General features: G+C 44.9%; 1 protein-coding gene across 1 annotated transcript in view; it reads right to left on the bottom strand.

Annotated features, from left to right (window-relative positions):
• COL22A1 (collagen type XXII alpha 1 chain) overlaps positions 1-27,498 on the bottom strand; it is a 263,941-nt gene that overhangs the window by 19,000 nt on the left and 217,443 nt on the right. Inside the window, exons 39-52 of the mRNA XM_074984490.1 lie at positions 24,576-24,653; positions 21,492-21,527; positions 20,085-20,138; positions 17,396-17,440; positions 16,848-16,895; positions 14,897-15,010; positions 12,132-12,185; positions 10,476-10,529; positions 9,203-9,256; positions 6,160-6,213; positions 4,606-4,659; positions 3,736-3,780; positions 1,688-1,741; positions 1,045-1,089 (exon numbers count right to left, since the gene is read on the bottom strand). Of these exons, the coding sequence (XP_074840591.1) occupies positions 1,045-1,089; positions 1,688-1,741; positions 3,736-3,780; positions 4,606-4,659; positions 6,160-6,213; positions 9,203-9,256; positions 10,476-10,529; positions 12,132-12,185; positions 14,897-15,010; positions 16,848-16,895; positions 17,396-17,440; positions 20,085-20,138; positions 21,492-21,527; positions 24,576-24,653 (789 nt within the window). The remainder of the gene's footprint in view (positions 1-1,044; positions 1,090-1,687; positions 1,742-3,735; positions 3,781-4,605; positions 4,660-6,159; positions 6,214-9,202; positions 9,257-10,475; positions 10,530-12,131; positions 12,186-14,896; positions 15,011-16,847; positions 16,896-17,395; positions 17,441-20,084; positions 20,139-21,491; positions 21,528-24,575; positions 24,654-27,498) is intronic.

Genomic DNA, 27,498 nt, shown 5'->3' with positions numbered 1-27,498 from the left:
CTCTAGGTCACTGGGGCTCTCTGCCACTCCTGCAACATGCCACTGGGCTGTCATTTATTTCCCTGCAGAGCCAGAATTAGGGAGAAGGCAGCTCAGTTTTCCATCTCACGCCAATAGCAGGCACCATCCCTACCTGCTGCCATGCACCATTAAAGCTGAGAATGAGCTACATCTTGGTGTGGGACTTCAATTTAGGATTTTCAAAGTGTGAGGTGAGTGACCCCAAGATCTCCATTGTTTACATCCATTCTCCTCATCTTTGAATTCAGCCTGCATTTCTAATGCACGGCAGCGTGCAATTTGATACTGGTGCAGCCTGCAGGGTACGTTTTCTGGCTCTCTGGTCGGCCTTTGTGAACTATGTCCAGACGCTTTCATGACAGTGCTGCAGGAGGCGTGCTCTGAAGCTGATGTGTAGTGACACCTCAGGAAGGAAGCATGAGGTTGTGCCATGCTAACCCATCAGTGACTGCTCAATACACCAGCACTCATGTTAGCTGGGAGTCCAAGAAAAGAGGCCCTCAGCACTGGGTCCGACAGAATAAAACAATCCAACTGTGAGCCCGGAGGAAAGATGGGCCCTGCTTCCTGCCCCCCTGAACCCCATAAGGGACAGGCCAATGGCTGAAGCGGCAGAGCTTAGGGCAGTCAGGTCTGCCCCCTCCCCCCGCCCACACTCCCCCAGAGCCACACATGGAGCGGCAGTACAGTACTGTGGGGCCTTTCAAAGGGGTCTGGAGCTCTAGCTGCCATTGCTACTACTTCAGCAGCAGCAGTGACCAGAACTCCTGGCCCAGGGGAACTGCCCCCTTTGCACCCTCCCGGTGGGAGATGTGGCTGTCAGTAATGCCACTTACCCTCCCCAGCTGGGTCCATGCTGTGCACTGCCTATGTAAGGCAGCATGAAAGGCCGGTCCCACAAGGCAAACACATTGAAAGGCCTGTAATCATTTTCTTATTATTTTAGGAAGTCCCTTTAAGGTTGAGTGCCCAGCTGACCTCATTTCCCCCTACAGCACACACAGAGGTGTGTATGTTACTTACCCTGGGTCCAGGGGGACCTGCATCTCCTCTGGGCCCCTTGAAACCCTGCAGAAGAGACTGGTATTAACAAGAGCTGGAGGTACGGGCCTTTGGGAAGGCCTTGGGTTGAACAGTGGATGCCCAGCAGCTGCCCTTAAAAGCTCTCCAGTTTTGTCCTAAATTGAAAGGGCCTGGTTAGCACTACTCTGAGGAATGCCCAGGAGGGACTGTATCTCAGGAGGCAGCATCCCTCAGCAGCACAGTGTGCAGGGGAACCTAGAGTAGTGAGGCTGCTGTTTAGGTGACTAGAGGAAGGAGTGGGGCACATGCCTCCCTTGCCCCATCCACTCTGGGGATATGTGATGCATGGCATGTTTGGCACACAGAGGGCAGAAGGCTTCTTCTGTCCTGACCTCCAGGGAAAACACCTGCAAAATCTGCTGCTAGGAATTCTAGGGGCCAAAAGTGTCAGAAAAGTACTGTTTGATGTCTAGGATTTTTTTTTTTATCCTTTATGCTGTGTAAATGCCTAGTAAATGCATAACCAGGTTAGCTCTTTCGCGTTAGGTGCTGTACACACATATAGTCAAAGGACCTTCCTAAAATGTTCCCAGTGTAAAGGATGACACAGTTTCTGGATTAAACCACCTGGGGTAGTACCTACCGGTAAGCCTCTGGCTCCCTCTTGGCCAGGGAGCCCCGGTTCTCCTGGTTTGCCCTAATGGAAACAAGCACACTGAGATGATGATATCGTTCCATCAGTCCTAGCTTATGCATCATCATTATCTGAAAAGGGATCCTGATCTTTCCTGTTAGTTGTAATGCGGGTTCTAGGGATGAGTGTAATGTGAATGCAATGGGAATGCTCCCACAAAATCCACAGACATATGGAACACATGCCCCCACATCTTCCCATGGATACCTGTCTGGACTCTCTCCTTGTCATGAGATATATATATAAATTTGTACCCTTCTCTGGAACCCTCACCCATGCATCTGACAAAGTGGGTCTTTCCCCACAAAAGCTTATGCTCCAAAATATCTGTTAGTCTATAACGTGTCATAAGACTTATTGTTGTTTGTGAAGATGCAGATTGACTTGGCTGCCCCTCTGACACTTGTTTGGACTAGATTTTCAAAATTAGGTGCATGAAGTTGCCTATCTGATGTGCACATATAAACGGGGTATTTGCACAGACAAACTGTCCACGTGCAATTGCTCAGACACAACTGTGGGCCTCGGACTCTGAAAATGTGCCCCAGTCTATAAAATACACCTTAATATTGAATATTGTCTACTGTCATGATAAGGATGAGCATTCCATATGTTGGCAAATCGCAGTCCATATGTTGGCAAATCGCAGGAAGAGGAGGGAAGAGGGAGGGGAGAGAGTCCAGAAGCACAATTGGATACATCCACATGGCAGTGTTTTTCAGAAATAACTCATTTTGACATGCTAGCATTGAAATAAGCTACTTCTGAAAAAAGCGTTCACACCATAAAAGCATTCTGAAACTGAGCCTTCACACTAGAGAGCCCAATTTCAAAATAAGAGCTATGATGGGCTGCCTCCTTAGAGACCAAGTCCTAATTTCATCTGCATGGTACAGGCTGAGTCAACTTCAAAATTGAAAGATAGAGCATCAGCAAAAGTCATTTGTTTTGGTTCAGTTACTATTTCAAGTTAAATACTCTATTATTCCAGAAGAACAAGCTTTGCAGTATGGATTCAGGTTTTTTTTTTTCCTCATGGAAAAATATTTTTTCCCACAAAAAATCCCCAGTGTTGACAAGCTCACAGCAATATGAATATGTAAATAGGGATGCTATTTCCTGCCCTTCAATTAACATCATCTTTTAGCTGGGAAACTGCAGGTCAGGTCATTTTCCTCCCAACACATACAGGTCAGAACAATGGGGGAACTCAAACACAAATCTTCCATTCCAAGGAGGGGGCAGAACTGTCTCTCAGTATCCCAACCAGTGCATTTAGAATCACAGAATCATAGAACACTAGAACTGGAAGGGACCTCAAGAGGTCATCGAGTCCAGTTCAAGATGTATTTCTCCTGCTCCCATCCCTTCTCCACAAGCAGCCATCTGTTCACCAAAACTGGCCCCTTCAGCTTAGTTTTACAACACAGCCCTGGGGCTCCCTGAAATGTGCAGCAACACCAAGGATATGGCTTCACTTTGACCTGCAGATGTAATCCAGGAGACGTGTATGTTAGCTCTGACTGAGTTCATGCTCTACAAATAGGGCCCACTAACTTTGGAGCACCTAGTATTGGCCACCGTTAGCAGACAGCATACTGGGCTGGATGGACCTTTGGTCTGACCCAGTATGGCTGTTTTTATGTTCTTATGAGTGAACCTACAGCAGCATGAGCAGCAGGTATGTACTCCGGGCAGCTAACCCCTCCTGCGGTTACTTGTCCTCTTTTTAGCTATTCTTAGCATGACAGCTTAGCTCTGTGTCCATGTGTGTGATCACTCCTCCAGCTCAAAGTGTTCGCATGCTCTAAGTGTCAAGTGGCCAGGTCTCCTTTTAACAGAAGATTTTCATGTTAACAAAGCTGTGCCGCGTTAACTGGGTGATGCAGACAGGCTCCCAGGTCCTCTCAGGAGTCTAAAAGCAACAGCCAGATGTGGGCTCTGAAAGCCTGACTGCAGTGGCTTGACAAGATGATGGTTACAAAGTGAATCCTTACTGGTTCCCCAGGAGATCCAGGCTTGCCATCTTTGCCATCAACGCCCTGTAAGAGAAACATCGATTAGGGATCAGGATAGCTGGACAGGAGATGGCTACATATTTTGTTAGGGGGAATCTTATGATGACTGTTCTGCTTGGTCACTGTGAACCATAAGATCAGGTCCCATATAATTCCCCATTCTCACTTACACACCTCCATTATTCACAAAGAGCATGGGCTGACCTCCGTCTGGCCACATGGTCTGTTCTCCCATGTCCCTGCTAACCACATAGAGTCTTTCATACTCCAGAAAGGGCAGTGGAAGAGTCAGATGTAGATATATGATGCTTAAAGATAGGAACATAAGGCCAGTGCCTCCAGTGGCATAATTCATCATCATGCCAATAACTACTCAATATGCTATGTTTTTTACACCAGAAGAGTATCTGGCCAATAGACATTAGGTATAGACAAGACTCAATAGATCCACACAGTTGCCATATAAAGAAGGAAACCAATACCACACTTGTTCTTGAGGCTGCTCAAGGGGAATCATTACATTGTGGCTACTAGAACATAACCAAGTTCCATCTCCTGCAGCGTATGAAGTGCTGACAATTATTTGGGCCCACACATTTGAAGCCCTTATCTCACATTGGTGCCCTCAATGGGAAGACCTCTACCAAGGAAATAAGAGTCATGCAAGAGGAACAGACAGGCGCCTGACCCAGAACACAAACTGAATGGACTCCAGTGAGTCTGGAGTCAACTTGACAATATAAATCTCATATTCACTCCACAGCAGTTCAGAAATGTCAATTGCTATGTGCGCATGCTTACAGGAAGGGTAAGCGATTGACTAAGAAGTAGTATGCCATTGTCACTTACTTGAAGGCCAGGCAGTCCTGGTGGGCCTGGAGGACCTGGTGGGCCACCTTTACCCTGCAAAGAGACCATAGATGTGACAATGTTCAGGCAAGCTTTGCAGATGCTGCTTCAGGAAGAACAACGTAGCCAACCTGGAGCTGGGAGTGGAGGGGATATTAACTACATATATCTAATGCATCTACACTTCCATTCCCTTATGGATCAAACTTTGCTTTGTTGTATTCACAGTTATTGACACAAGAGGCCAAATTCAACCTTCCAGAAACACAGAGGCAACCCTCACTGCCTTCTGCAGGAACTGCAGCCACTTAAGACAGGGCTGGATTTGCTCTTAAAAGTGTAAGTTGCAATGTGGAAAATGAGGAAGACATGGATAACAACATAGCCAGTCTCAGCACAGCTTTGTGCTATTGAGATTAATGTACAAGCCAGTCAATGCATGTTTTATTCTTTGTATACATTAAATTGGTAGTTAAGAAAGGTAAATGTTCCACTGAATGAAATCCTCTGGTTATTCCTGCAATTACACAGCACACAATCTCACACACTGCTGTAACCTTGACTTCTTGCAAGGGCTGAAAGAAAAGCACTGTTTTTGGCCTCTCTGCTAAGACTGCTAACCCATCTGATAAAAGCCAGCAGGTGGGCAACTCTTGGTCACTACTGATGAAAGATAAAGTTGAAGATATGGATAAGAGGTGACAGGCTCAACAGCAAACCCTGTAAAATCCAGTCCCAGAGTTGCAGCGTAATGACACACAGATGCATTACTGTGACTCAACAGCCTGTGTTACTCTGTGACACCTCCTCTCCAAAACAAGAGATACCCTTTGTGACATGGATCAACCAGATTCAAAAGTTAAGATCAATCAAAACCAGGCAAGATTTGCTCTTTCCCAGGGATTTTTACTACCACCCATCAGTGTAGTATTCTGAGCACTTTCCTTATCTAACGAGTAGCAGTAATGAAATCCCTGGCAGGCTTTGTGGAATCTCTATTCCTTATTATCAAATACTACGTCAACAGGTGTTGATCTTGCTTGGAAGTATTAAGTGTGGTTTGCTGATTCACTGGTGCACACGGGTCAGTACCTGTATCAATATGAGAGGCAGTAGAAACTCTCTTGAGAGAGGCAGTAGGTACTTTCTTTCTAGAAAGACCCTAGGGTATCGGCTGAGTAGGTCTGAGAGTAACGTTTGAAGAAGACAAACCTAAGAAGAAGGCTTGGATTGGATTCATGTGGTTTCATTAATTCGTACCCAAGGAAAGGAGAAGATATGATCCTGCTGTAACTTATATGGGGGGAGCTTGGAGAAGAGTAGGGAAGCCACCTGCTTACTGAAGTTTTCCCTTCACATCACAGCTGTATCAGGAATTCTAGCTCTGGAAAGGTTTGATTGCATAGGAGTAAAGAACACAGTTTCCAGCAGGTCCTGTTCAACATGAATAGCATTTTAAATATCACTTGAGGGGCTTGGTGAAAACATCCTGTTTGCTCCAGTTCAGCCTTACTTTAAACAAGCTAATATTGTTAGCCCAGGTCCATGACTTACTATATCTCCAGGCATTCCTGGGGGTCCTGCAGGTCCTGGTTTGCCATCTGTTCCCTACATCAAACAAAGCATAAAGAGTATGAATTGCTTGTACATAGTGTATCCTTGTCAATACAGTCACTACTGCAGATGGCAATACAATCATTTTCTTTCAGTCATTCCTATTAGCATTCATTCAAATTAATTCATCACTGAAAAACAGCCACCAATCTCTGCATATAATTAGCCTCCGAAGCTTGCTTGCCATTCCGGAAAAAATATACAGTAATTAGAAAAAATATTGTGCACAAATTAATTCAGAGAATAGAACCGCTGGGAGAAATGTCTCAGGGCACACACCACAGAAGGCAAACCTTGGAGTCATTGGTCAATGTGGATGGAAGAAGACATTTTAGGAACAAATTACAGCTGGGAAATTGCAGCTAAAATATTATGGAAAACTTCATTAATTATAAAGTATTTGGCAAGGAGACAAGCTGTTCCAGGGAACTATGGAATTGTCATAACTTGAGATATGCAAAGAGTCTAGACAGCCTTCAGTTATGGATATGTGCTTTAGACATTGTTCATTCAGTCTTGCCAATAGACAAGCAAATGGACAAGGTCATCCAGCTACCGCCACCCACACAATAGGTTCTCTGGTTCTGAGGCAGAAAGCCTGTATTCACACTCAGCTGCGTCTACACGTGCACGCTACTTCGAAGTAGCGGCAGTAACTTCGAAATAGCGCCCGTCACGTCTACACGTGTTGGGCGCTATTTCGAAGTTGAAATCGACGTTAGGCGGCGAGACGTCGAAGTCGCTAACCCCATGAGGGGATGGGAATAGCGCCCTACTTCGACGTTCAACATCGAAGTAGGGACGTGTAGACGATCCGCGTCCCGCAACATCGAAATAGCGGGGTCCTCCATGGCGGCCATCAGCTGGGGGGTTGAGAGATACTCTCTCTCCAGCCCTTGCGGGGCTCTGTGGTCACCGTGGGCAGCAGCCCTTAGCCCAGGGCTTCTGGCTGCTGCTGCTGCAGCTGGGGGTCCGTGCTGCATATACAGGGTCTGCAACTAGTTGTTGGCTCTGTGTATCTTGCACTGTTTAATGAAAGTGTGTCTGGGAGGGGCCCTTTAAGGGAGCGACTTGCTGTTGAGTCCGCCCCGTGACCCTGTCTGCAGCTGTGCCTGGCTCCCTTATTTCGATGTGTGCTACTTTGGCGTGTAGACGTTCCCTTGCTGCGCCTATTTCGATGTTGGGCTGAGCAACGTCGAAGTTGAACATCGACGTTGCCAGCCCTGGAGGACGTGTAGACGTTATTCATCGAAATAGCCTATCTCGATGTCGCAACATCGAAATAAGCTATTTCGAAGTTGGGTGCACGTGTAGACGTAGCCTCAGAGTCCTCAAATACAGTACTGCCCCAGCTGTGGTCAAGGGAATGCTGATGACCCACCAAGCCCTTCCTAGTGGTGCTGATGTCACGCTGGTGATAAAGCAATGCTGCATCATAAATTCAGTCAAGGTCAGACTGCTGCTGACACTGGAATTGGAGGGGGCTGCAAACAGGAGATGTAGGGTTAAATTGTCCATTGTTAAGGATCTGGTCAACTTAACAATGGTGGCTTCAAGTGAGGTTTATCAGTCACACAGTCAGGGACATAAGATGCTGCACACAATCCATTCAAGCAAATCTGCTTTAACAAGGTCTCTTTATCACCACCCTCATATGGGTTAAACCTCTCTAGTCCTGCACATTCTCCTCTGGCAACAGCTGTAATCTGACATGATTTTAGTTGGACGACTACTTATGTGTGGCCAAGTTTCCCAGAGTCTCATAAAGTTTGTTTACAGCCACCAGTCCTGGCTCTCAGTGTTCTGTGATGTTATTTAGCTGTAATTTACCCCTCAATGGCTACGGCTACACTAGTCAAAAACTTCAGAATGGACATTCAAATGGCCATTTTGAAGTTTACTAATGAAGAGCTGAAATACATATTCAGCACCTCATTAGCATGAGGGCGGCCGCGGCACTTCAAAATTGATGCGGCTTGCTGCCGCACAGCTCATCCAGACGGGGCTCCTCTTTGAAAGGACCCTGGCTACTTTGAAGTTCCCTTATTCCCATCTGCTCATAGGAATAAGGGGACTTCCAAGTAGCCAGGGTCTTTTTGAAAAGGAGCCCCATGTGGACGAGTCGCGCAGCAACAAGCCGCATCAATTTCAAAGTGCTGCAGCCGCCCACATGCTAATGAGGCTCTGAATATGTATTTCAGCGCTTCATTAGTAAACTTCGAAATGGCCATTTGCATGGCCATTTTGAAGGTTTTGGCTAGTGTAGACATGGCCAATGTCTTTTAAATGCACAGTAAGAAGTGGAAGTGTTGGTAATGCTGCTAGACAATATTGACCTCCCATGATCTGGCAAATTCTCTCTTTGGCACCAGTTGGGTCTCAAGGGTGCCAGATTAGAGACATTCAACCTGCATGACTTTTCTCATCCAAGGAAGCACTATTGCTAATATGGAGAGTGGGGATTTTGGAAATGCAAGGGGCGAGGGCTGGGGGCCATTCCTATCCGAAGTAGTTGTCTACAACTGAGACAACTGAGAAACCTTTGGTCTAACATCATTTCATACAATTAAAGGAGTCAAACAGCTCAGTGCCTTCCCTTTTGATCTTTGTTATTTCTAAACCCAGCTGGCAGCCTTCTATAGTACATATGGGAAGCACCAAAGCTTTTTACCTTGTGTTCCCCAGAGAACAAAATACCATGTCCCTAGTTTTTTCTATAAAGTAAACAACTGATGCTTAGCATCAATGTACATACATAAGGCAAAGCTATGGCTGCAGAATGGCTGTGCATGATCTGTTAAGTAACATTATCATGAATGTGGGACTTTCTGAAACTCCAGGGTCAATTATAAACCCAAACCTAAAAGAAACAACACAGGTATGGCTGGAGTCAACTCTCTGTGGTATAGGTAATCTGCAGCTACATTTATTAGTGAAATACACACATACAAAGCATGCAGGATAAAAGAGGAGGAAAACTTACAGGAGGGCCTGGGTTTCCAGGAGGTCCCAAGAAGCCAGGCATTCCAGGGTGACCCTGCAAAATCACAATACAACTACTAGATTTGTGCCAGATTCATTCTCCCTTCTTAAATCATATCCCCCAGATTTTAGGTCAGTAAAGGGTATCCATAAGAAGGAAAAATGATGTAACAGTGAAATGAGTGAATGCACAGAAGGGTTGGTTGTCCTCAGGAAATAAATTACCCTAGGAATACAAAAGCCAGGAATTGCAAATCATGAACTTTTATGCTGTATCAAACTTTTTAAATAGACTTTAGAAACTGAAAAACTTGTCAAGAAACATAATTGCTACTTTGGTGCGAGCTGCCTATTTTGTATGCAAGGGAAATATTCACTAAGCAATTGTCACAGTGTTAGCAGTCAGTCAAGAAAGAAGCACAATTACATTGCAGATGTACTCTTCCTGAGGCATCTGCTGTTCTATGCTTGTAGGAGATGAGAGATGAAGACCGAAAGGCAGAAGCATGTGCAAAAAGAATGCTGAGCAAAGTGTTTGTCATTTGAAATTTACTGGTTTCATTGGTTTGGTGATTTCATCTCTGTATCAAAGCCCTTGCTCATCCTCAGCTTAAGGTTCACAAAACCTTTTGGAAATTTGGGCTTGATTTTGGCCACATTTTGCGTTATTCCCTCTGTTGCTGTGCAAACTCAGTTCCTCTGGAAAATCACCCTGTTTCTTCCCCAGACAAGACAGGAGTTTCTCCCTAACTCTTACCCATCATACCTTTGGATAAGCAATTTGGGTAGCCAGTGATTCCAGCAGCCTGGGATGTTTCAAGTGCCAGATAGGAGACAACAGCAGTACAGCAGTACCAGATTATCGTGGAGCCTTCGGGATCTCAATGCTGAAAAGGCTGCCCACCCCCAATGTCTGACCTGTGTGCTAGCCAGGGACAGAGGACAGATGGTCAGCCCTTAAAAACAACAGGGAACCAGGCTGCCAACTGGATGCCTGCCAGAGATATCTGAGGTGGTGGTGATGGGTGTGGAATAAAGGTCATGTGGCTGCCTCCGGATACTAGACAGAGCATGATGACGGTGGCAGGCAAGAGGAGTTTTAGGGGGACAGTTTCCTGATTAGTAGGTTCTCAGCTCAAGACTTCTTACCCCAGCCCCAGTGGAGGTTGTGGGTTCTGAGGAACTTTGCCTCTTTCCCCAGTGAGGCCAGGGCAGGTGTCATCACAGTTATGTCTTATATTACACTTGCACTAGTTGTCAGGATACTCTTTTACCTGTTCACCTTTTTGTCCAGCATCCCCAGATGTCCCACGATCTCCTTTAGTGCCCTGAAAACAAATAAAACCTTTGAATGACATTCCCAACTGTAGGCTCCACTTCAGCAAAGCACTTTATCATATGCTTAACTTTAAGCATGTACTTAAGTCTTATTATTGACATCAGTGGGATTTAAGTGCTTATCTTAAGTACATACTTAAATGCTCTTCTGAACTGGAGTTTCTCTGTCTGCCTAAGCCCCATTTATTTGCTTACCACCCCACAAAAACAAACAAACAAAACATTGTACGGAAACTACTCAGGATGGGGAGCCCAAAATATGACAACCAGTGTTCTGGATTACATATGAGAACTGTTAAGCAAGTAGGGAAAAAGTCAGTTGCTTAGCACTTAAAATATATCTGGATGTATGTCATTGAAAGGGGTAGGAAGGGACTGATGGACAAGCATGTGCAGCTCCACTCACTGTGTTCTGGTGTTCTTGATGTTCCTACCCCAGAGTGTAATATTCTGGACATTCAGAAAAGCAATGCACCCTGTGCCTTAAATCCCGAGAAAGTCCTACCGTGCATTTTGAAAGGAGCCACTCTCTCTGTCTGTTATTTTATTTCAACACTTACAAACTCTGGGGACATGCATATATGAACCGAATACAAGTTGAGATATAGACCACCTCTTTGATTGAAGGTAGTTCATGTTCATATGTACAATTCAACCCTTATGCCATTATTTCCGACAAAAATAACCCCAGGCAATCTTACCATGGCACTACAGAACACCAGAGAATGGTTATTTCTCAAACTGCTGAGTGTTTGCTGCAATTATCTATAACACACACATCCCTTTTCTGAGCATTATGTCGGAATGTTCTCCCACTTTAATGGACTGCACTTTCACTTTATTCCATTCCAAGAACTAAAATCAGGATTCTGAATCAGTACAGCTCCTTGTTCATTGCAATAACCGCACCTACCAAAGAAATTAAATGAGCAGACATAGCTTGAAACTGGAACCAAGTCCTAGAATGCCACTAATTCTAGGAGGAAATTACTTAACTCTATTGCAGTTGATTTGTTTTAGTGTGTTTCGAATTAGATGGATGCAAATGTTCTGCTATAAGTAAGCACTAACTTTCTGAACCACCTGATTGCTGAAGTTACTGGAGGGAGCTCTAAATGTGAAATTACATCCTCACTCTGTGCTTGTCAATGCCCCTTGAATATGTGGTTGAGACTAGCAAATAGCTAATGATCAGCCCTTTTTCCAGCATGTGTTACACATCCCACGACTGTGGCCATTTAAAGGAGAGCAGCAGCTCAGTGCATTCTCAGTGTAGCTCCCTGAATACCAAATCAAAACCACATTTTTCAAGTAGCAGAGTACATGCAAAATTTCCAGTGATATCTGAGGCTCTCCCTCCTTCCTTAGGTGAGGCAATCCAAAGTGATGAGACGGTGCCCATCCTGCAATCCCGGCCTGCTGTGCTGTTATTTGGGAAGCTGCGTGATAAGGGAGAAATTCAGAGAGGTAGCATGGGATCTGTCTGCCACTCTAGTCACTTAGAAGTTCTGCCTCCTGCACTCCGCTTCAGCCTTTGCTGTAAATAAGAATGGAGCCAATCCAGGTGACATTCACTGAGGAGAATTACTGACCTTGGGACCATCTGCCCCTGGCGGGCCTGGGAGACCCCGGGGTCCAGGATCCCCCTACAAAAAAGAGGAAAGAACCCTGAGTCACATCAGTAGCTTACAAAATCAGAAAGACAAAGTAAGTGATCAGCAATTTATTATGTGCAAACCCAATAGACTAAGGATGTTAACGTTAACCCATGGTAAGCCTCACCCAAAGTCCTGGCTGGGATGATTCAGTTAGGGTTCATCCTGCTTTATGAAGGGGCTGCACTGGATGACCTCATAGGGTCCCTTCCAGCCCTAGGGTTCTATGAGTCTATGATTCTGAAGGGATGAGGCTTAATTGTTACAGTTAATTGGTAGGGGCTGGAACTGTCCCCCGACCAGTCAGTGCAGTGTGTTGCTCCAGCCCCATGGGGCAGCCACCGGCAGGGGCACTCCAGCCGGTGGAGGCTATGGTCAGGAGCTACTCTGGCTAGGGCGAAGCAGCTTCCCCAGCTATCCCCATCAGCCCTTCTTTACCTTAATTGAATTGGTTAACCAGTTAAACCTAACATTCAACTAGTTAACTAATTAAATGGGATTCCACATCCCTACAAGAGACACAAAGAAAAGCTTTCATTTCTACACAGTCAGGGCTGACTCCAGCTATCTGGGGTGCTCTGGGCCTGTGTGACCAGCTCCTAATTCCAAATATACAGCATCAGAAGGACCCATCCACACCAACAAGCTCAGTATCTGTCTCAAAGCAGGCTCTTCTTCAAAAGACAAGCCAGTCACTAGAGGGAGACAAACAGAGCCACTTAGCAGGCATAGTACAAATGCATGCTAGTGCCTGCCCTGGTCAGTCCTAGAATGGGAGACTTGCAAAAATAAGGTGGCAGGTTGCAGAGAGTGGTACAGGGATTCAGTAAATGGGACCCTCTCCTCTGAATTTGTACTGAACCAATGCACCTGCACAGTGCCACGGGGTATGCACAGTGGGTATAATAGGCCAGGGGCCACTGTGCTGCCAGAGGTGTTTTGTTTTTTAGATAAAATATACAACCTGTGCCATGGCTGCTTGTGCTCATTAAATGGCCCATAAAGCTTTTTACTAAAATAACTGGCTGCCCAGCTGAATTGCAGGAAATCATATTCCGCCTCCCCGCTTAAGTGGGATGTGGCAGCTCTCCTGTTGTGTGTTACATAACTCCTGTGTTCCACTCCAACATCATGGAAGTGATTCCTACCTCTGTTAAGTGTGATGGGGTGAGAGGCACTAAGCAAAAGGATGATGTGTGATGACATGAGGTGTGCAGGAGAAAGCACAAAGGATGCACAGGGCCAGACGATCCAGTAACTCTGGCTTCTACACCAGTTTATGTGTAGCGTGCAAACTGCTGTAGATGATGAGAAAGTGGGAGCCACCAAGGTCTTTGAAGGAGGACGAGAGAAGGAGCTGATAGTCAGGGCACAAGAAAGGCTAGAGATGTGGATACTTATGTGGTTATGTACACGGCATGTGTGGATTGAGTGTGGCGTCCCATGACTGTTCCTTAGATCCCTTCCATCCAGTTCTGCAACCCTTATACTCAGTGAGTAGCACAAATTCACAGGCCCCCACCCACCCCTTTCAAGCCCCTCCTTAAAATTCACTCTCTCACTCTTTCCTGACAACCAGAAAACCCAACCAGCTGTCCCTGACCTGCTACATTTGCATGCCTCTCCTTTGGTCAGCCCTCTGATTTGGTTGTTTCCTGTTCTCATCCCTCTGTTTACAACCTCTTTCCTTCATATGCAGGGGGCCTGGCTGAAATGCCCCCTCTGCTTTTAGCGGGCTCCCCACTGCTTATATAACAAGTGACAGGCAGTGGGGAGGGCTCCTGTGTTCTAGGCTGCTCTCAGGGCAGGAGCAAGCCCTGGCATAGAGTATATCTACACAGCAAAGCTATTTTGATATAACAGTCCTTATTTCGAAATAACTATCCTAGCGTCCACACTTTGCAATTGCTATTTCAAAATAATTTCAAAATAGCAGTTGGCTTATTTCGAAATAGGTAAACCTCATTCCACAAGGAATGGTGCCTGTTTTGTCCTATTTGGAATACCTCTTCTGGAATAGCAGATTTCAAAATAAGGCTGCTGTGTAGATATACCCTACACTAGCAAGTTCTTTCAAAAAAACAGGCCTTTTCCGAAAGAACCCATGGAGCGTCTACACACAAAATGCATTCTTTCCATCTGAAATCAAAAGAACACAGCACTTTTTCTGGCACTCCTCTTCCTCTCCCAGATGAGGAACAGCACCCTTTTCCGAAAGATTCTTTTTTTCTCGAAAGAGCAGTCCTCATGGCACTGGATTTTTTGATCTCTGGCCCGTTCTTTTGAAAGCATGGGGGCTGTGTGGACACTCTTTATCAAAAGAGAGGACTGATTTTTTGATCCACTTTTTGTGTGTGGATGTGCTCTTTTGAAAGAAGTTTTTCTGGAAGAGATCTTCTGGAAGAATGTCTTTTGAAAGATCACCATAGTGTAGACGAAGGTATAGAGATTTGCTGGTGGGAAGAATGTTCTAGCCATTCCCTGTCACCCTCTGTTTCCTCCTCATAGGCTCCTTAGTGCTACCAGAGCAGATTAAAAGGGGCGATAACTGATCTGGAATCCTATTTCTGGCCTTCAGACGTGCCTATGAAGCACCTAGTGTGTTGTTCTTACTATGGACATAAATACAGAAATACTAAAATCAAACTAAAAACAGCTATCAAGGTTATACCGCAGCATGAATCATACTGCAGCTCTCTTACCATTTTCCCATTCAGGCCATCTCTACCTGGAGGTCCTTGGGCACCTCTGTCACCTTTGAAGCCTGGCATTCCAGGGAGGCCTGGTGGGCCCGGTGGGCAGTCATTACACACATCCTAAAAGAGACAAGAGTATTAATGATGAAACTGGTGCTCCCATGGAGGCCCACAGGCGCACAGCATGAAATCAACAAGGTGGTGCTATGGGCAGATGCAATAGGTCAGTGCTCCATTCAAATCAGTGGTAGGCCATGGTGAGGCCCCTCAAGCGGGGCCAGATGAGTCAGTATCAAAGCCAGGAGCACAGAATGGGGAAAAGGCCTGTTCTCATGTGGAGAGAGAGGAGAAACATGAAGTGGGAATCATATAATCCCAGAATCCCAGGGCTGGAAGAGACCTTCATAGGTAATTGAGTCCAGCCCCCTCCCCAAAGCAGGACCAACCCCAACTAAATCATCCCAGCCAGGACTCAAAAACCTCTAGGGATGGAGATTCCACTACCTCTCTAGGTAATGCATTCCAGTGCTTCACCACCCTCCTGGCACAATAGTTTTTCCTAATACCCAACCTACACATCCCCCACTGCAAACTGAGAACACAAAGAAAAAAATACCCTCTCTTATTTATTTATCAAATCAATATCTTATCCAACCTCAAAAGCCAGGATGGGTCAGTGCTTGGAGGGCTGCTCTCCAGCAAAATGCCAGGAGCTGAAGAGAATTGGATGCGGCTCCGGTTCTACTGTCCATAGGTTTTTATGCCAGGCTGATCAATGCAGGATTTCAGCGCCTTCCAGTACTGCACAGAGCAATGTGACTACACATCTGTCATGTGTCATTTGCTCTCTCTTGTTGACTCCCCACAGGGAGCAACGTGCAGTGGAGCGTTTTGCTTCGTTAGAGTGCAGGGTGGTTTTACGCATGTATCTGTTGCTGTGTGTTTATGCTTGAGAAACCAGGTTGAAGAAAGGTGCCTTGTATTTCTAGCAGAGTGTGGTCAGGTTTTTGGTGATCCTTAAATCCTCCATTAATTCTGTAAGGAGGTCATGCCACAGCCTCGCTGCTCCTGGAGAAAGCAGGATGGGGGCATTTGCCCTCCCTGTCAGTACTGAACCGATGCTCAGCAGAGTGGTGGCAAACATGGTGGAGTAACAGAGGGAAGTGAAACACTGCCTACTTGGGATCATGAAAGATCTCTTGGCATTTGCTGAAAGAGCAGATGTGTGCCACAGTGCCATGGCCATATACCATCCTAGGGAATTACACTCTGTCTCCTTCAACTCTCAGCTCACTATGCTATTCTTTCCTTGAAAAAACACCCAGAAAGCATACAGAATTCCTAGCATTTCTGTCTATGGATGAGCCTTGATCCAGTGGTGGGTGAAGTTCTCCCAGCACACAGGCAGGCAGTAGCCCAATAGCACTATTTCAAAATAGTGCTACGTGTCCAGAAATGCTATTTCAAAATGCATCTCATAGACATTTCAAAATACTTCCATAGCTTAGCTGTAGCCATAGCCATTTTTGAGACTCAGTCCCCTTTATTGAGATGCTTCCAGTGGTTTTTAAAGTGATTAGGCAATTCTTTTTGAAAATCTTTGATCCTAGCACTTCGGAGCATCATTTCAGGCCTCACTAAAAGTTAGAACAGCAATCTTGGGGCTGCTCTAACTTACACCGCTTGTACGGGTTCTTTGAATGTCATTGTACTGCAGGGCATTACTGAAACCTCTCTCTCCCTGGCCAGAGCCCTTTGGGGGTCTAATGTGTCCCCACTGGCACCAGCTGACAGTGCTACTGTATGAACTACAAATTGCTTGCACATCTGCCTGTTTAGAATGTTCTGATGCACAACCGGCACTGACAGCTCAGATTCATCTCCATAACATAGTATCAGTCGTTAAGTTAAAAGCAAAAAACCAATCTCTCATTACAAAGGCAATTTCAGTCCATACCTTGACTAAGAGATTTATGTCCTCAGGAGACAGAAGGGAGGAGGCACCCTGTGGAAGGAGAAAGCCATTGTTTAATACAAATTTAATAAATTCTTTAATAAAATGAGACACTAAAGGTAAATTTGCATGAAAATGCCCTGTGATTTGGTACTGATTTTCCTTACACTGTCTGGTGCTCATTGGACCAAACATGTCCCTTGGCAATTGCATTATGAATTTATTCCAGAGGACAGGGACGGAGTGGGCAAAGCATATGTAGAAAATAAAGATTTTGGTCTTGGGCTTATATGCAAATTGTAAGAGAATGTTGTTCTGGGCTTTTGTTTTCACTCACATAGAGTGTATTCAGCTCCTTTACTATTGAGCCAACTCTACCACAGAGGCTTCTACCGTAACCACTCTTAGGACTTGTAGATGTTCTGCTGGTAAGAACAGCAAGCAAATGACATTTTACTCTCACTGTGAAGGATGGGGTATACGGAGGTGTGGATATAAAAAGGAGAAGAGCAGAACTGTTTGGGATTTAAGCTGAATGTGAAATGACATACTGGTTTTCCGGGAGGTCCTCTTTCCCCAGGGTTCCCAGGTGAACCCTATGGACAATAAAAAGAAAAATCCATGAGATTATCTCACAATAAAGCCCTTTTTCTCTTCCCACTCCTTGTACACACACACACACACACACACACCATCTCCCAGGATATTGTTCATTTGTGCATTCTGTCCCACAACCATGCCAGTGTTGGGACAATCACAAACCCTCCTAGAAGAACTGGTAAAGTATCTAAACTTTATAACACTAGAATCTACCTGGCTCACTCTGTCTCTCTCTATTCCTTGCTCTCAATAGCTGTCCATACTCATTCTTGGTTTCACTTTTAATTCCATGGGAGTCACAACATGGGCAAATCTAGTTCATCATGTTTTCATGATCACCTGAGGCACAGGTAATACTTGGCCAAGCTGCCATAGTTCCAAGTAGAGACAGAAGAAGCACTAACAATCAAACCCAAGTGGAACATGTAAAACTGAGACTCCAGTCCAGTAACACAAGCCACAATATTGGGCCCTTGCAGTCTTTGCAGCCCAATTAAAGTACTGCTCATGGGAGCAAAACTGTTTTTCGGAGACGTGCATGACAGATGTAGACTGAGATGGGCAACTGACAAGACACCACTATCACATCAATTACCTGAGGACTGGGCCTAGAAGGGAAAGGAAGAAGTTGTATAACACGGAAGGGATAAGTAGGAGGTGCCTCCAATAGGACCAGAATCTGGCAGCATGTGAGGTGCATCGCCCTTGGGTAGGACAGCTGCTCATCCCATTAGCTACCCGTCAGGCCTATCTCTGTGCAGAGAGGCATTTCACAGAAATATAGGCAGGTGATTGCACCCTTGGGAAATACGGTTGTGTGAAATTTGGCAACATGGCCATTCTCACAGCAAGCACAGCCCTGAGACTGACCTTTTCAAACTGGAGCACGGGAAGCATGGCACTTAAACAAAAACAGCCCCGAGGAGGGAATGGGCCTGGAGGCCTGCTCCCTCTCTCACCCTCGGCACAGCTGGTGGGCTGCAGTGGGGAAGGCACATGGGATCTTCCTAGAGCATACCCCAAGAGCATGCTCACCTTGGGTACCTTGCAAGGCAATGCTTCCTGCCATCTCCAGTTGTGTCAGGTCTGCTCTGTGAGGAAATGTTTTGACCATTTGGAATGAACACTCCTGCTCTCCACTGCTGTGTGTGTGTTCTGGAGCGACATCAGATTGTACCAGCATCATCCCATGAGAGACAGCTGGCCTCAGTTGGGATGGAAGATACCAGAAGAAATTTCAATCATTCTTTCCTGTGTCTGATTTAACACTCTCATCCCATACAGGACCCTTCAGTGGCCTCTTGTCTTGCTCTGGTTTCAGAATATGAAACTGTCAGAATGCATTTCAGAGGGGAGTAGCTCTGATTCCCCTGGAACTGCAACTTCACTGACTGAGAGACGTGTAAAGGAGAAACTTGCTTATAATTACTCTTTGGGGGAACTTGGGAACTCATGGCAGGATGACACATTGCTTCTTACTTTGCTTCCTTGAGACAAGCAAAACTCCTGTGTTTAGAAGACTGTATGTATGCCTTGTTTCTGTGACTCTCACTCTGGGAAGAAAACATCTCTGCAAAGCAGTGCATCAAAAAGCCATCAGGGACCATGGCCCACATTTCCTGTTTTCATTAGCATCTCAGAATCTGAGAAATCATAAACCCAAGAAAGTGAATGAGTATCTTGAATCTTCCTTTGCCAGTGCAGGATTTTTCCAAGGCTACATATACATGGCATCCTAAACTCAAAATAAAACATGCAATTTGTGCTTCATAAATTGATTATCTTATTTCAAGTTCATTTCAAAACAGGTTATTTCAGCATTTGGTGCTGTCTAAACAGTGCCAAACGTTGAAGTTATTTGCTATTTCGAAGCACCTCTTACTCCTCCTGCAACAAGGAGTACAGGGGCACCTAAATAATGCTCCTGTAATTTCAAAAAATATTTCAAAATCTCAGGTGCATTTCAAAGATGTGGAGTCTTTGAAGCTGTGTAGACATAGACTGATAGTATGTCTTTATCAGTGTTGCTGTGGCTTGATGAGTCAATAATGCATCAGCCTCTCAGTCTGAGGTCCCAGGGTTCAAGTTTATGGTCAGGCAAGGCTTCTGCTCCTTTGAGAAGATGAATAGCTTTGTAGTTAAAGCTGTAAACTAGAGGATGTGAGTTTGATGCTTGTTAGGGACTCCAAAACATTTTGTGATAACAGTTCTCAAGTACCTAGAGGCAGGTTAGACAAACATCTGCCAGGGATGATGTAGATGGCAAGACAAGTCCTTCTGTGAGTGCGTGGGAATAGACTTAATGACTTCTTGAGGTCCCTTCCAGTTCTAGGTTTCTATTCTAACAGGCCCAGTTATGGGTCTTCCCTCACATTCCCTCACATTCCACAGACAAACAGGCCTTTCAGGTTGTTCTTCAAGGTGTCTGACATATTTTTGTCTTCAGTTACTTTTGTTCCACTACTAGCAATTAGCTCTTCCACCACTAGCAATTGTTCCGTCACTAGCTCTTTAGCTCATTGGCCCTAAAGAACCAGCTCCTGGTCTGGTACAGCCAATCTTTGGATTTTTAGGTGACACATTGATTGTAGACAGACTTTTTAACTACAGAAAATATTAATCTCTTGTTTCTTTACTTACATCTTGCCCAGTTGGTCCCTGTGGGCCTGGAACACCTGGTAAACCTCGAGGGCCCTGGCAAAAGGAAATCAAATAAACTTCATCAGAAATTTTGGAAGCGTGTTTGTACCCCTGCCACCCATTTAGCACCTGCCATATTCCTGCCTGCTGCAGAATTGAACTCCCAGGTGGTCATCTACCAGAATGCATTTAATATACAATATTCCAACATCGGAACTCACTTCCCAGAAAAACAATTACATTCTGTGCAGGAACCTTGCAGCCTCCATATACTAAGTATCATATTAACCAGTACTTTCAAGATTTACGAGGTTAGGCAGAGAGTGAACTGACTCACCCATAGTCAGGCTGCAGAGATGAAAACAGATCCCAGCTATCTTGTCTTACTGTCCCCTGTGCAAATGAGAAGCACAAGGGGAAAGATTCTGCTCTCCCTGTATTACTGTAAATCAGGATTAACTCCAGAGTGTCAGCCAAAGTCAGACTGAATTAGGATTTTATCATGACAAAGTAATAGACTGGAAAACTGTGGCTATCTTGAGACTGCTTATCCATAACAGGACTGAAACAACATATAGTAACCCCTTGATTTACGCGGAGATTGCATTCTGGGCAATGTCCACATAAATCAAATTTTGTGTAAATTGGAAGGTGGGTGGGGGGAGCAGACAGGTGGGGGACATGCCAGGGGACAGCCACGTGTCCCCTGGTTTCTCTCAGCTGGGGGGCACACAGCTGCTTGTGGCACCATTTCTGAAAAAAACAAGATGCAAGCATCTGTGTGTCCACCAGGCTCCTCAACAGTGGAGACCGGCACACAGACAGCTGCTTGTTGCACCAGTTCTCCCAGCTGAGGAGCCCAGCGTGCAGAGAGAGGCTTGGGGCACGGTTTCTTGGGGGAAATGGCACTGCAAGCAGCTGTCTGTCAGGGATGGCAGCCTGACTCGCAGCTGCTGCTCCTGACAGCAAACCGCTCCTGTTGGGTAGCAGCCACGAGTCAGGCTGCCGTCTCTGTCAGCAGCGGTTTCCCACTCCTGGCAGGGGAGGCAGTTGCATTAACCCAAGACTCACACAACGTGATTGTGCATATCTCAAGGATTTACTGTATTCTTATTTTCTGCCTAACGTCCAACAAAACACATACAAACAAAGTTAAAGCACACATGTAAGTGTTTTGCTGGACGTTAGGCAGAAAATAACAATATGCTTTAAGCATGTGAGTAGTTCCAAAATTAAGCAGGTGCTTAAGTGCTTTGCTGGAATGTGGCCTAGGTCACATGGCTGTATCTCTGTATCTTTCAGTCATACCCAAGTAAATGGGAAACATAAGCATGTGTTAATAAAATCATCAATATAGATGTTGACACATTTGTAAAAGCTGGGTGTAGTTAGAAAGACATACTGTACCAATGGCCCTTTTTCTCCTGCTGGTCCGGCAGGGCCCTGCAAACAAACAGCAACAACAACACATGAAAAGGCCAGCAGAGCCTGAAATTAACATCCTCTGTGACCCATTAAAGAAGAGCAACGTAAGCTTAGAGTTAATGAAAAGGACAGGAGGAGCCAGTCAGAAAAAGGAAGAGAATCAGCTTTGCAGGAGTTCACCATGAAGCTAACCACACACAGTAAATGAAGGCAGAGGAGTCTAAAAGGAAACAGAAACACTCATAGGTCTGTGTCCAATGGTCTTCTGGGCAGTGGGTAACACCAGAGTAACAGTGCATCTGATCCCAGGATACATAGCCCAGTGGTTTCAGAGCAGCTGCTCTGCAAGCTTTCTAATCCCCCAAGCCGAAACCCCTAGTACCCATGGGGGAGAGGGAGGGAGAGAGAGAAGCCCCTTTACAGTAACCAACATCAAACAAGTGGAAACAGCTAAGAAAACTTCCCTGAGGAAATAGCCTTGGGAGTGAGAGTTCACCTGTTGTCCCTTGGGGTGCTTTCCTTCCACCCAGAGGTAGAAAGAAAGAATGTCAGTCTTTTTTTATTTTTTATTTATTTATTTTTTAAATAGAAAGGGAAATAAAAGTCACGGCAGTTATGGAACCAGCATCACATCATCGAGAGCAACAGGCTAACACTGAGATAGATTCCTTATCTGTATATATGACCATGATACCAACTGGTTGATGGCAATATCATACTTTTGTTTGTTGTGAGCAAGTAGCCTAACTCTGTTCAATCAGCAAAAAATGATTGATGTACAGAGTTGTACAAGATTATGATAGTCTAATCATTCATATCAAGAGATGGTAAGGCCAGACAGGACCATTAGATTACCTAGTGTGCCCTCTTGCAAAAGGTGGGCCACAGAATTTCATCGAGTTTTGAGCCCAGTAAATAGACTCTGTATATACAAAATATATATTGGCTGAGGGAGGAAGAATTTAGGAGAGGGCAGATACAAATGCATTACAATTTCACAGGGTTTGCAAGGGCTGAATTTTACAAGCAAAATTAATCAATTTCAAGGATGCAAGGAAAATACATTCTGTCCTTCAAACTGACTACATTGATTTGTAAAATTCATTGCATCCTTGCAGCTAAAGTCTTTCTATTAAATACTTTGTTGCACACATTGTCTTTTTAAAAATATTTAAAAGGTCATGGTTTGGGGGGTTTCTGCAGGATTTCCTTGATCTTTGTGAAATCCTGACTTATGTAGTATCCCACCAATAACTAATTAATAACAGATATTAATGGCACATCAAGCTTCAGAGAAGCTAATTCATTTTCCAAACTGATATTTTAATTTTAAAATTACCATATGTGCGTTTGGAATTCATTAACCTGGTATAAACATAATAACATTTAAAGCATGAGAACTCATGCCTGAGAAGCTTTTGGCTTTTCAAAGGAAAAACAAGCTGTCACTTAGAAATCAAGGCAACTGGCTTTCATACATGCCAGAGCAGCAGCAAATCACCAAGCCTCACCATTGGACTAGCTATAAACCTGGCACATGCTGAATAACATGTGCCCCTTGGATAAAGCAGAGGCCAAAGTACAAGTCTCATTGGTTGCGTCTACACTATAGTGTTTTGTCCACAAAAGTGGGGTTTTGTGAACACTCATGGAGTATCCACACCTAAAATGTGTTCCATTGGGAATCAGTTGACAGAACGCAGAAGTTTTCTCAGGGGAGTTAAGTTGCTCCTGTATGAGCCGTAACGCCTCTGTCGACTGAGTCTGTTGACACAAAATAATGTAGGCATTCTGGGGGGGTGCCCTTTGCCAACAGAGAGGGCTTCTGGTGCTTAATACAGAAGGAAAATGTAAAGTGTATGCATGTATGGGTAAACAGTGTGCCCTTGTAGACAACAAGGCTAATGGTATATCATAGTGCATTAGGAGGACCATTGCGAGCAGATCTAGAGAAGTGGTTGTTCCCTTCTGTTAGGCACTGGTGAGGCCACATGTGGAATACTGTGTCCAGTTTTGGGCCACCCCAGTATAAAAAGGATGTGGATGTGCTGGAGCAGGTTCAGCAGAGGGCAACAAAAATGATTAAGCAGCTGGAGAACATGACTTATGAGGAGAGGCTGAGGGATTTGGGCTTATTTAGTTTGCAGAAGAGAAGACTGAGGGGTGATTTAATAGCAGCCTTCAACTTCCTGAAGGGGAGCTCTAAAGAGGATGGAGAGAAACTGTTCCCAGTGGTGACAGATGGCAGAACAAGAAGCAATTGTCTGAAGTCACAGAAGGAGAGGAGTAGGTTAGATATTAGGAAAAACTACATCAATGGGAGGGTGGTGAAGCATTGGAATGCGTTGCCTGGGGAGTTGGTGGAATCTCCACCCCTAGAAGTTTTTAAGGTTTGACATAGTCATGGCTGGGATGACTTAGTTGGGGTTGATCCTGCTTGAAGCAGGGGGCTGGACTAGATGACCTTCTGAGGTCCCTTCTAGCCCCATGATTCTATGATTTTATGCAAATAATAGTATTTTTTTTATTTTTTTTTTTTTTGGTTTTGTACCTTAAGCAGACTCAGCATGCAACCTGAGAAAATGTGATGTCAGAAAAGCCTCACTTTCACAGTGAAAATATCACTCATGTATTGGTGTTAAACGATAATTTGTACAGGAGCTAAATAACTAGCGAGACGTGCTGTGCAAACAGAAATTCACACATTCCAAAAGACATTGTGTTCAGTGTGTAATGACACAGGTCTGGTGTCATGGAAAGCCAACATAATTTCTCAAGATGTAGAAGCTGATATTAATCACATTGAGATCCTCTGCTTGCCTTTCCCTGGGGACAGACTGGGAATTAAATAAGTAAATCCCCCAGAATCCCCCTCAGACTGATGTGAGAACATTTGAGCAATGCCAGTTTCTGGAGGCCTCAGCAGTTTGCAGCTTGACTAGGTAAACAAACGGCAGAGCTCAAAGGGCATTCACCCTGCAGCACAATAGATGCTCATTCTAGCAGCTGACAATGGGCATGTCCTTTTCTTTGTTACAAAGTGAATGAGGTTTGCTTAATACTTACAGGAGGTCCAGCTACTCCAACCCCTGGTGCACCTCTGTCTCCTGGCTGGCCAGGGAGACCAGGAGCTCCCCTATCTCCCTGAAACAGCAAGGGAGAAAAGGGTTAAGGATAAGAAAAAGGCTACATGCTTGGGAAAGGTGACCAATGCTTAACACTAATTTACAGGTCAGCAAATATCAGCAATGCTTCCAATGCATCCCACATGGAACTTCCACAATAAATTTTCTCCACCTATGATAACATGGGGATACGGAATAATCAGTGTCCATTATACTAGGAAAAATCCACTAATAACTTGTCAGATCCTGCAACAACTTTTCCTCTGTGAGGTGATTGGAATAATGGAGACTTGGTGGGATGATTCGCATAACTGGAATGTGGTCATGGAAGGGTATAAACTGTTTAGGAAGGACAGGCAGGGTTGAGGAGGAGGAAGAGTTGTGTTCTATGTCAGGGGGCAGTAAGATTGCTCAGAGCTCCAGTATATGGAGGGAGAAAAACCAGTTGCTTGTCTTTGGGTTAAGCTTGGAAGCACAAACAACAGAGGTGATGTTATGGGTGGTGTCTGCTATAGACTATCAGATCAGGGAGATGAGGTAGATGAGGACTTCTTCAGACAGTTAAAAGAAGCTTCCAAATCACAGGCCCTGGTTCTCATGGGAGACTTTAATCATCCGGACATTTGTTAGGAGACCAAGACAGCAGCACACAGACAATCCAGGAAGTTTTTGGAGAATGTTGGAGATAACTTCTTGGTACAAGTGCTGAAGGAACTGACCAGGGCTGTGCACAACTTGACCTGCTTCTCACAAACAGGGAAAACTAGTAGGAGAAATAGAAGTGCGTGGCAACCTGGGCTGCAGCCACCATGAGATGGTAGATTTCAGGATCCTGACAAAAGAAAGAAAGGTGAGCAGTAATATACAGACCCTTGATTTCAAAAGAGCAGACTTCGACTCCCTGAGAGAACTGAAGGGCAGAATCCCTTGGGAAATGAAGGTGAAGGGGAAAAGAGTTCAAGAGAACTGGCAGTATTTTAAAGAAGTTTTACTGAAGGCACAGGAACAAACCATCCCTCTGCATACTAAGAAATGTAAATATGGAAAGCAACCAGCTTGGATTAACAAGGAAATCCTTGGCCAGCTTAAAGTCAAAAAGGATGTGTATAAGAAATGGAAACGTGGACAAATGATTAAGGGGGAGTATAAATATGCGGCTGGAGAATGCTGGGCAGTAATCAGGAAAGCGAATGCACAATTGGAACTGCAGCTAGCAGGGGATGTGAAAGGTAACAAGAAGGATTTCTACAGGCATATTAACAATAAGAGGTTTATCAGGGAAGGTGTGGGAGTGTTATTGGATGGAAGAGGTAACCCAGTGACAGATGATATTAGAAAAGCTGAAGTACTCAATGCTTCTTTTTGCTTCAGTCTTCACAGACAAGGACAGATCCCACACTACGGTGCTAGACAGTGCAGCATGGGAAGGTGGAGAGGAGCCATTGGTGGGGAAGGATCAAGTTATGAGCTGCCTAGAAAAACTAGATGTATGCAAATCCATGAGTCTTGATTTAATGCACCCAAGGGTACTGAAGGAATTGGCAGATGTCATTGCTGAGCCTTTGGAAAATGGAGTGTCCATCTTTAAGAAAGGAAAGAAGGACAATCCAGGGAACTATAGACTGGTCAGCCTTACCTCAATCCCTGGAAAAATAGTGGAGGGGACCTCAAATAATCCATTTTGGAGCACTGGGAAGAGGAGAAAGTGATCAAGAGTAGGCAACATGGATTGACCAAGGGCAATTCGTGCCTGACCAATCTGACTACTTTCTATGATGAGGTAAAAGGCTTTGTAAACATGGGGAAATCAGTGGATGTGGTATAGTGTCCCACAACATTCTTGACCATACGTTGAGGAAGTACGTATTGGATCCATGGACTATAAGATGGATAGAAAGCTGGCTTGATGGTCAGACCCAAAAGGTAGTGGTCAATGGCTCAATATCTGGATGATGGTTGGCTTCATGTGGAGTGCCCCAAGGCTTGGTTCTGGGGCCAGTGTTATTCAACATCTTTATTAATGACCTGGATGAAGTACTGGATTGCACCGTCAGCAAGTTTGCAGATGACACTAAGCTAAGGGGAGAGGCAGATATATTTGAGATAGGATACAGAGTGATCTGGATAAATTGGAGGACTGGGCTAAAAAAAATCTAATATGGTTCAACAAGAAGAAGTGCAGAGTCCTGTACTTGGGACAGAAGAATCCCAAGCATTGTTATAGGTTGGGGACTGACAGGATAAGCAGCAGTACAGTGGAAAGGGACCTATGGGGTTATGGTGCAGAAAAGGAGCTGGGGTTATGGTGGATAAAAGGCTGGATATGAGTAAACAGTGTGCCTTTGTAGCCAGGAAGGCTAACGGCATATTAGGGTGCACAACCATTGCAAGCAGATCTAGAGAAGCGGTTGTTCCCTTCTGTTAGGCACTGGTGAGGCCACATGTGGAATCCTGTGTCCAGTTTTGGGCCACTCCCAGTATAAAAAGGATGTGGATGTGCTGGAACATGTTCAGCAGAGGGCAACAAAAATGAATAAGGGGCTAGAGAACATGACCCATGAGAAGAGGCGGAGGGATTTGGGCTTATTTAGTTTGCAGAAGAGAAGACTGAGGGGTGATTTAATAGCAGCCTTCAGCTTCCTGAAGGGGTGCTCTAAAGATGATGGAGAGAAACTGTTCTCAGTGGTGACAGATGGCAGAAAAAGGAGCAATGGTCTGAAGTTACAGGAGGAGAGGAGTAGGTTGGATATTAGGAAAAAACAACAGGAGGGTGGTGAAGCACTGGAATGCATTGCCTAGAGAGGTGGTGGATCCTCCATCCCTAGAGGTTTTTAAGTCCCAGCTTAACAAGATCCTGGGTGGGA

The sequence above is a fragment of the Carettochelys insculpta genome, chromosome 2 (genome assembly GCF_033958435.1).
Source record: "Carettochelys insculpta isolate YL-2023 chromosome 2, ASM3395843v1, whole genome shotgun sequence".
In the NCBI taxonomy this organism is placed as follows: Eukaryota; Metazoa; Chordata; order Testudines; family Carettochelyidae; genus Carettochelys; species Carettochelys insculpta.
The sequence above is the reverse complement of the archived record's forward strand: the minus strand, read 5'-3'. Positions and strand labels throughout refer to the sequence as shown.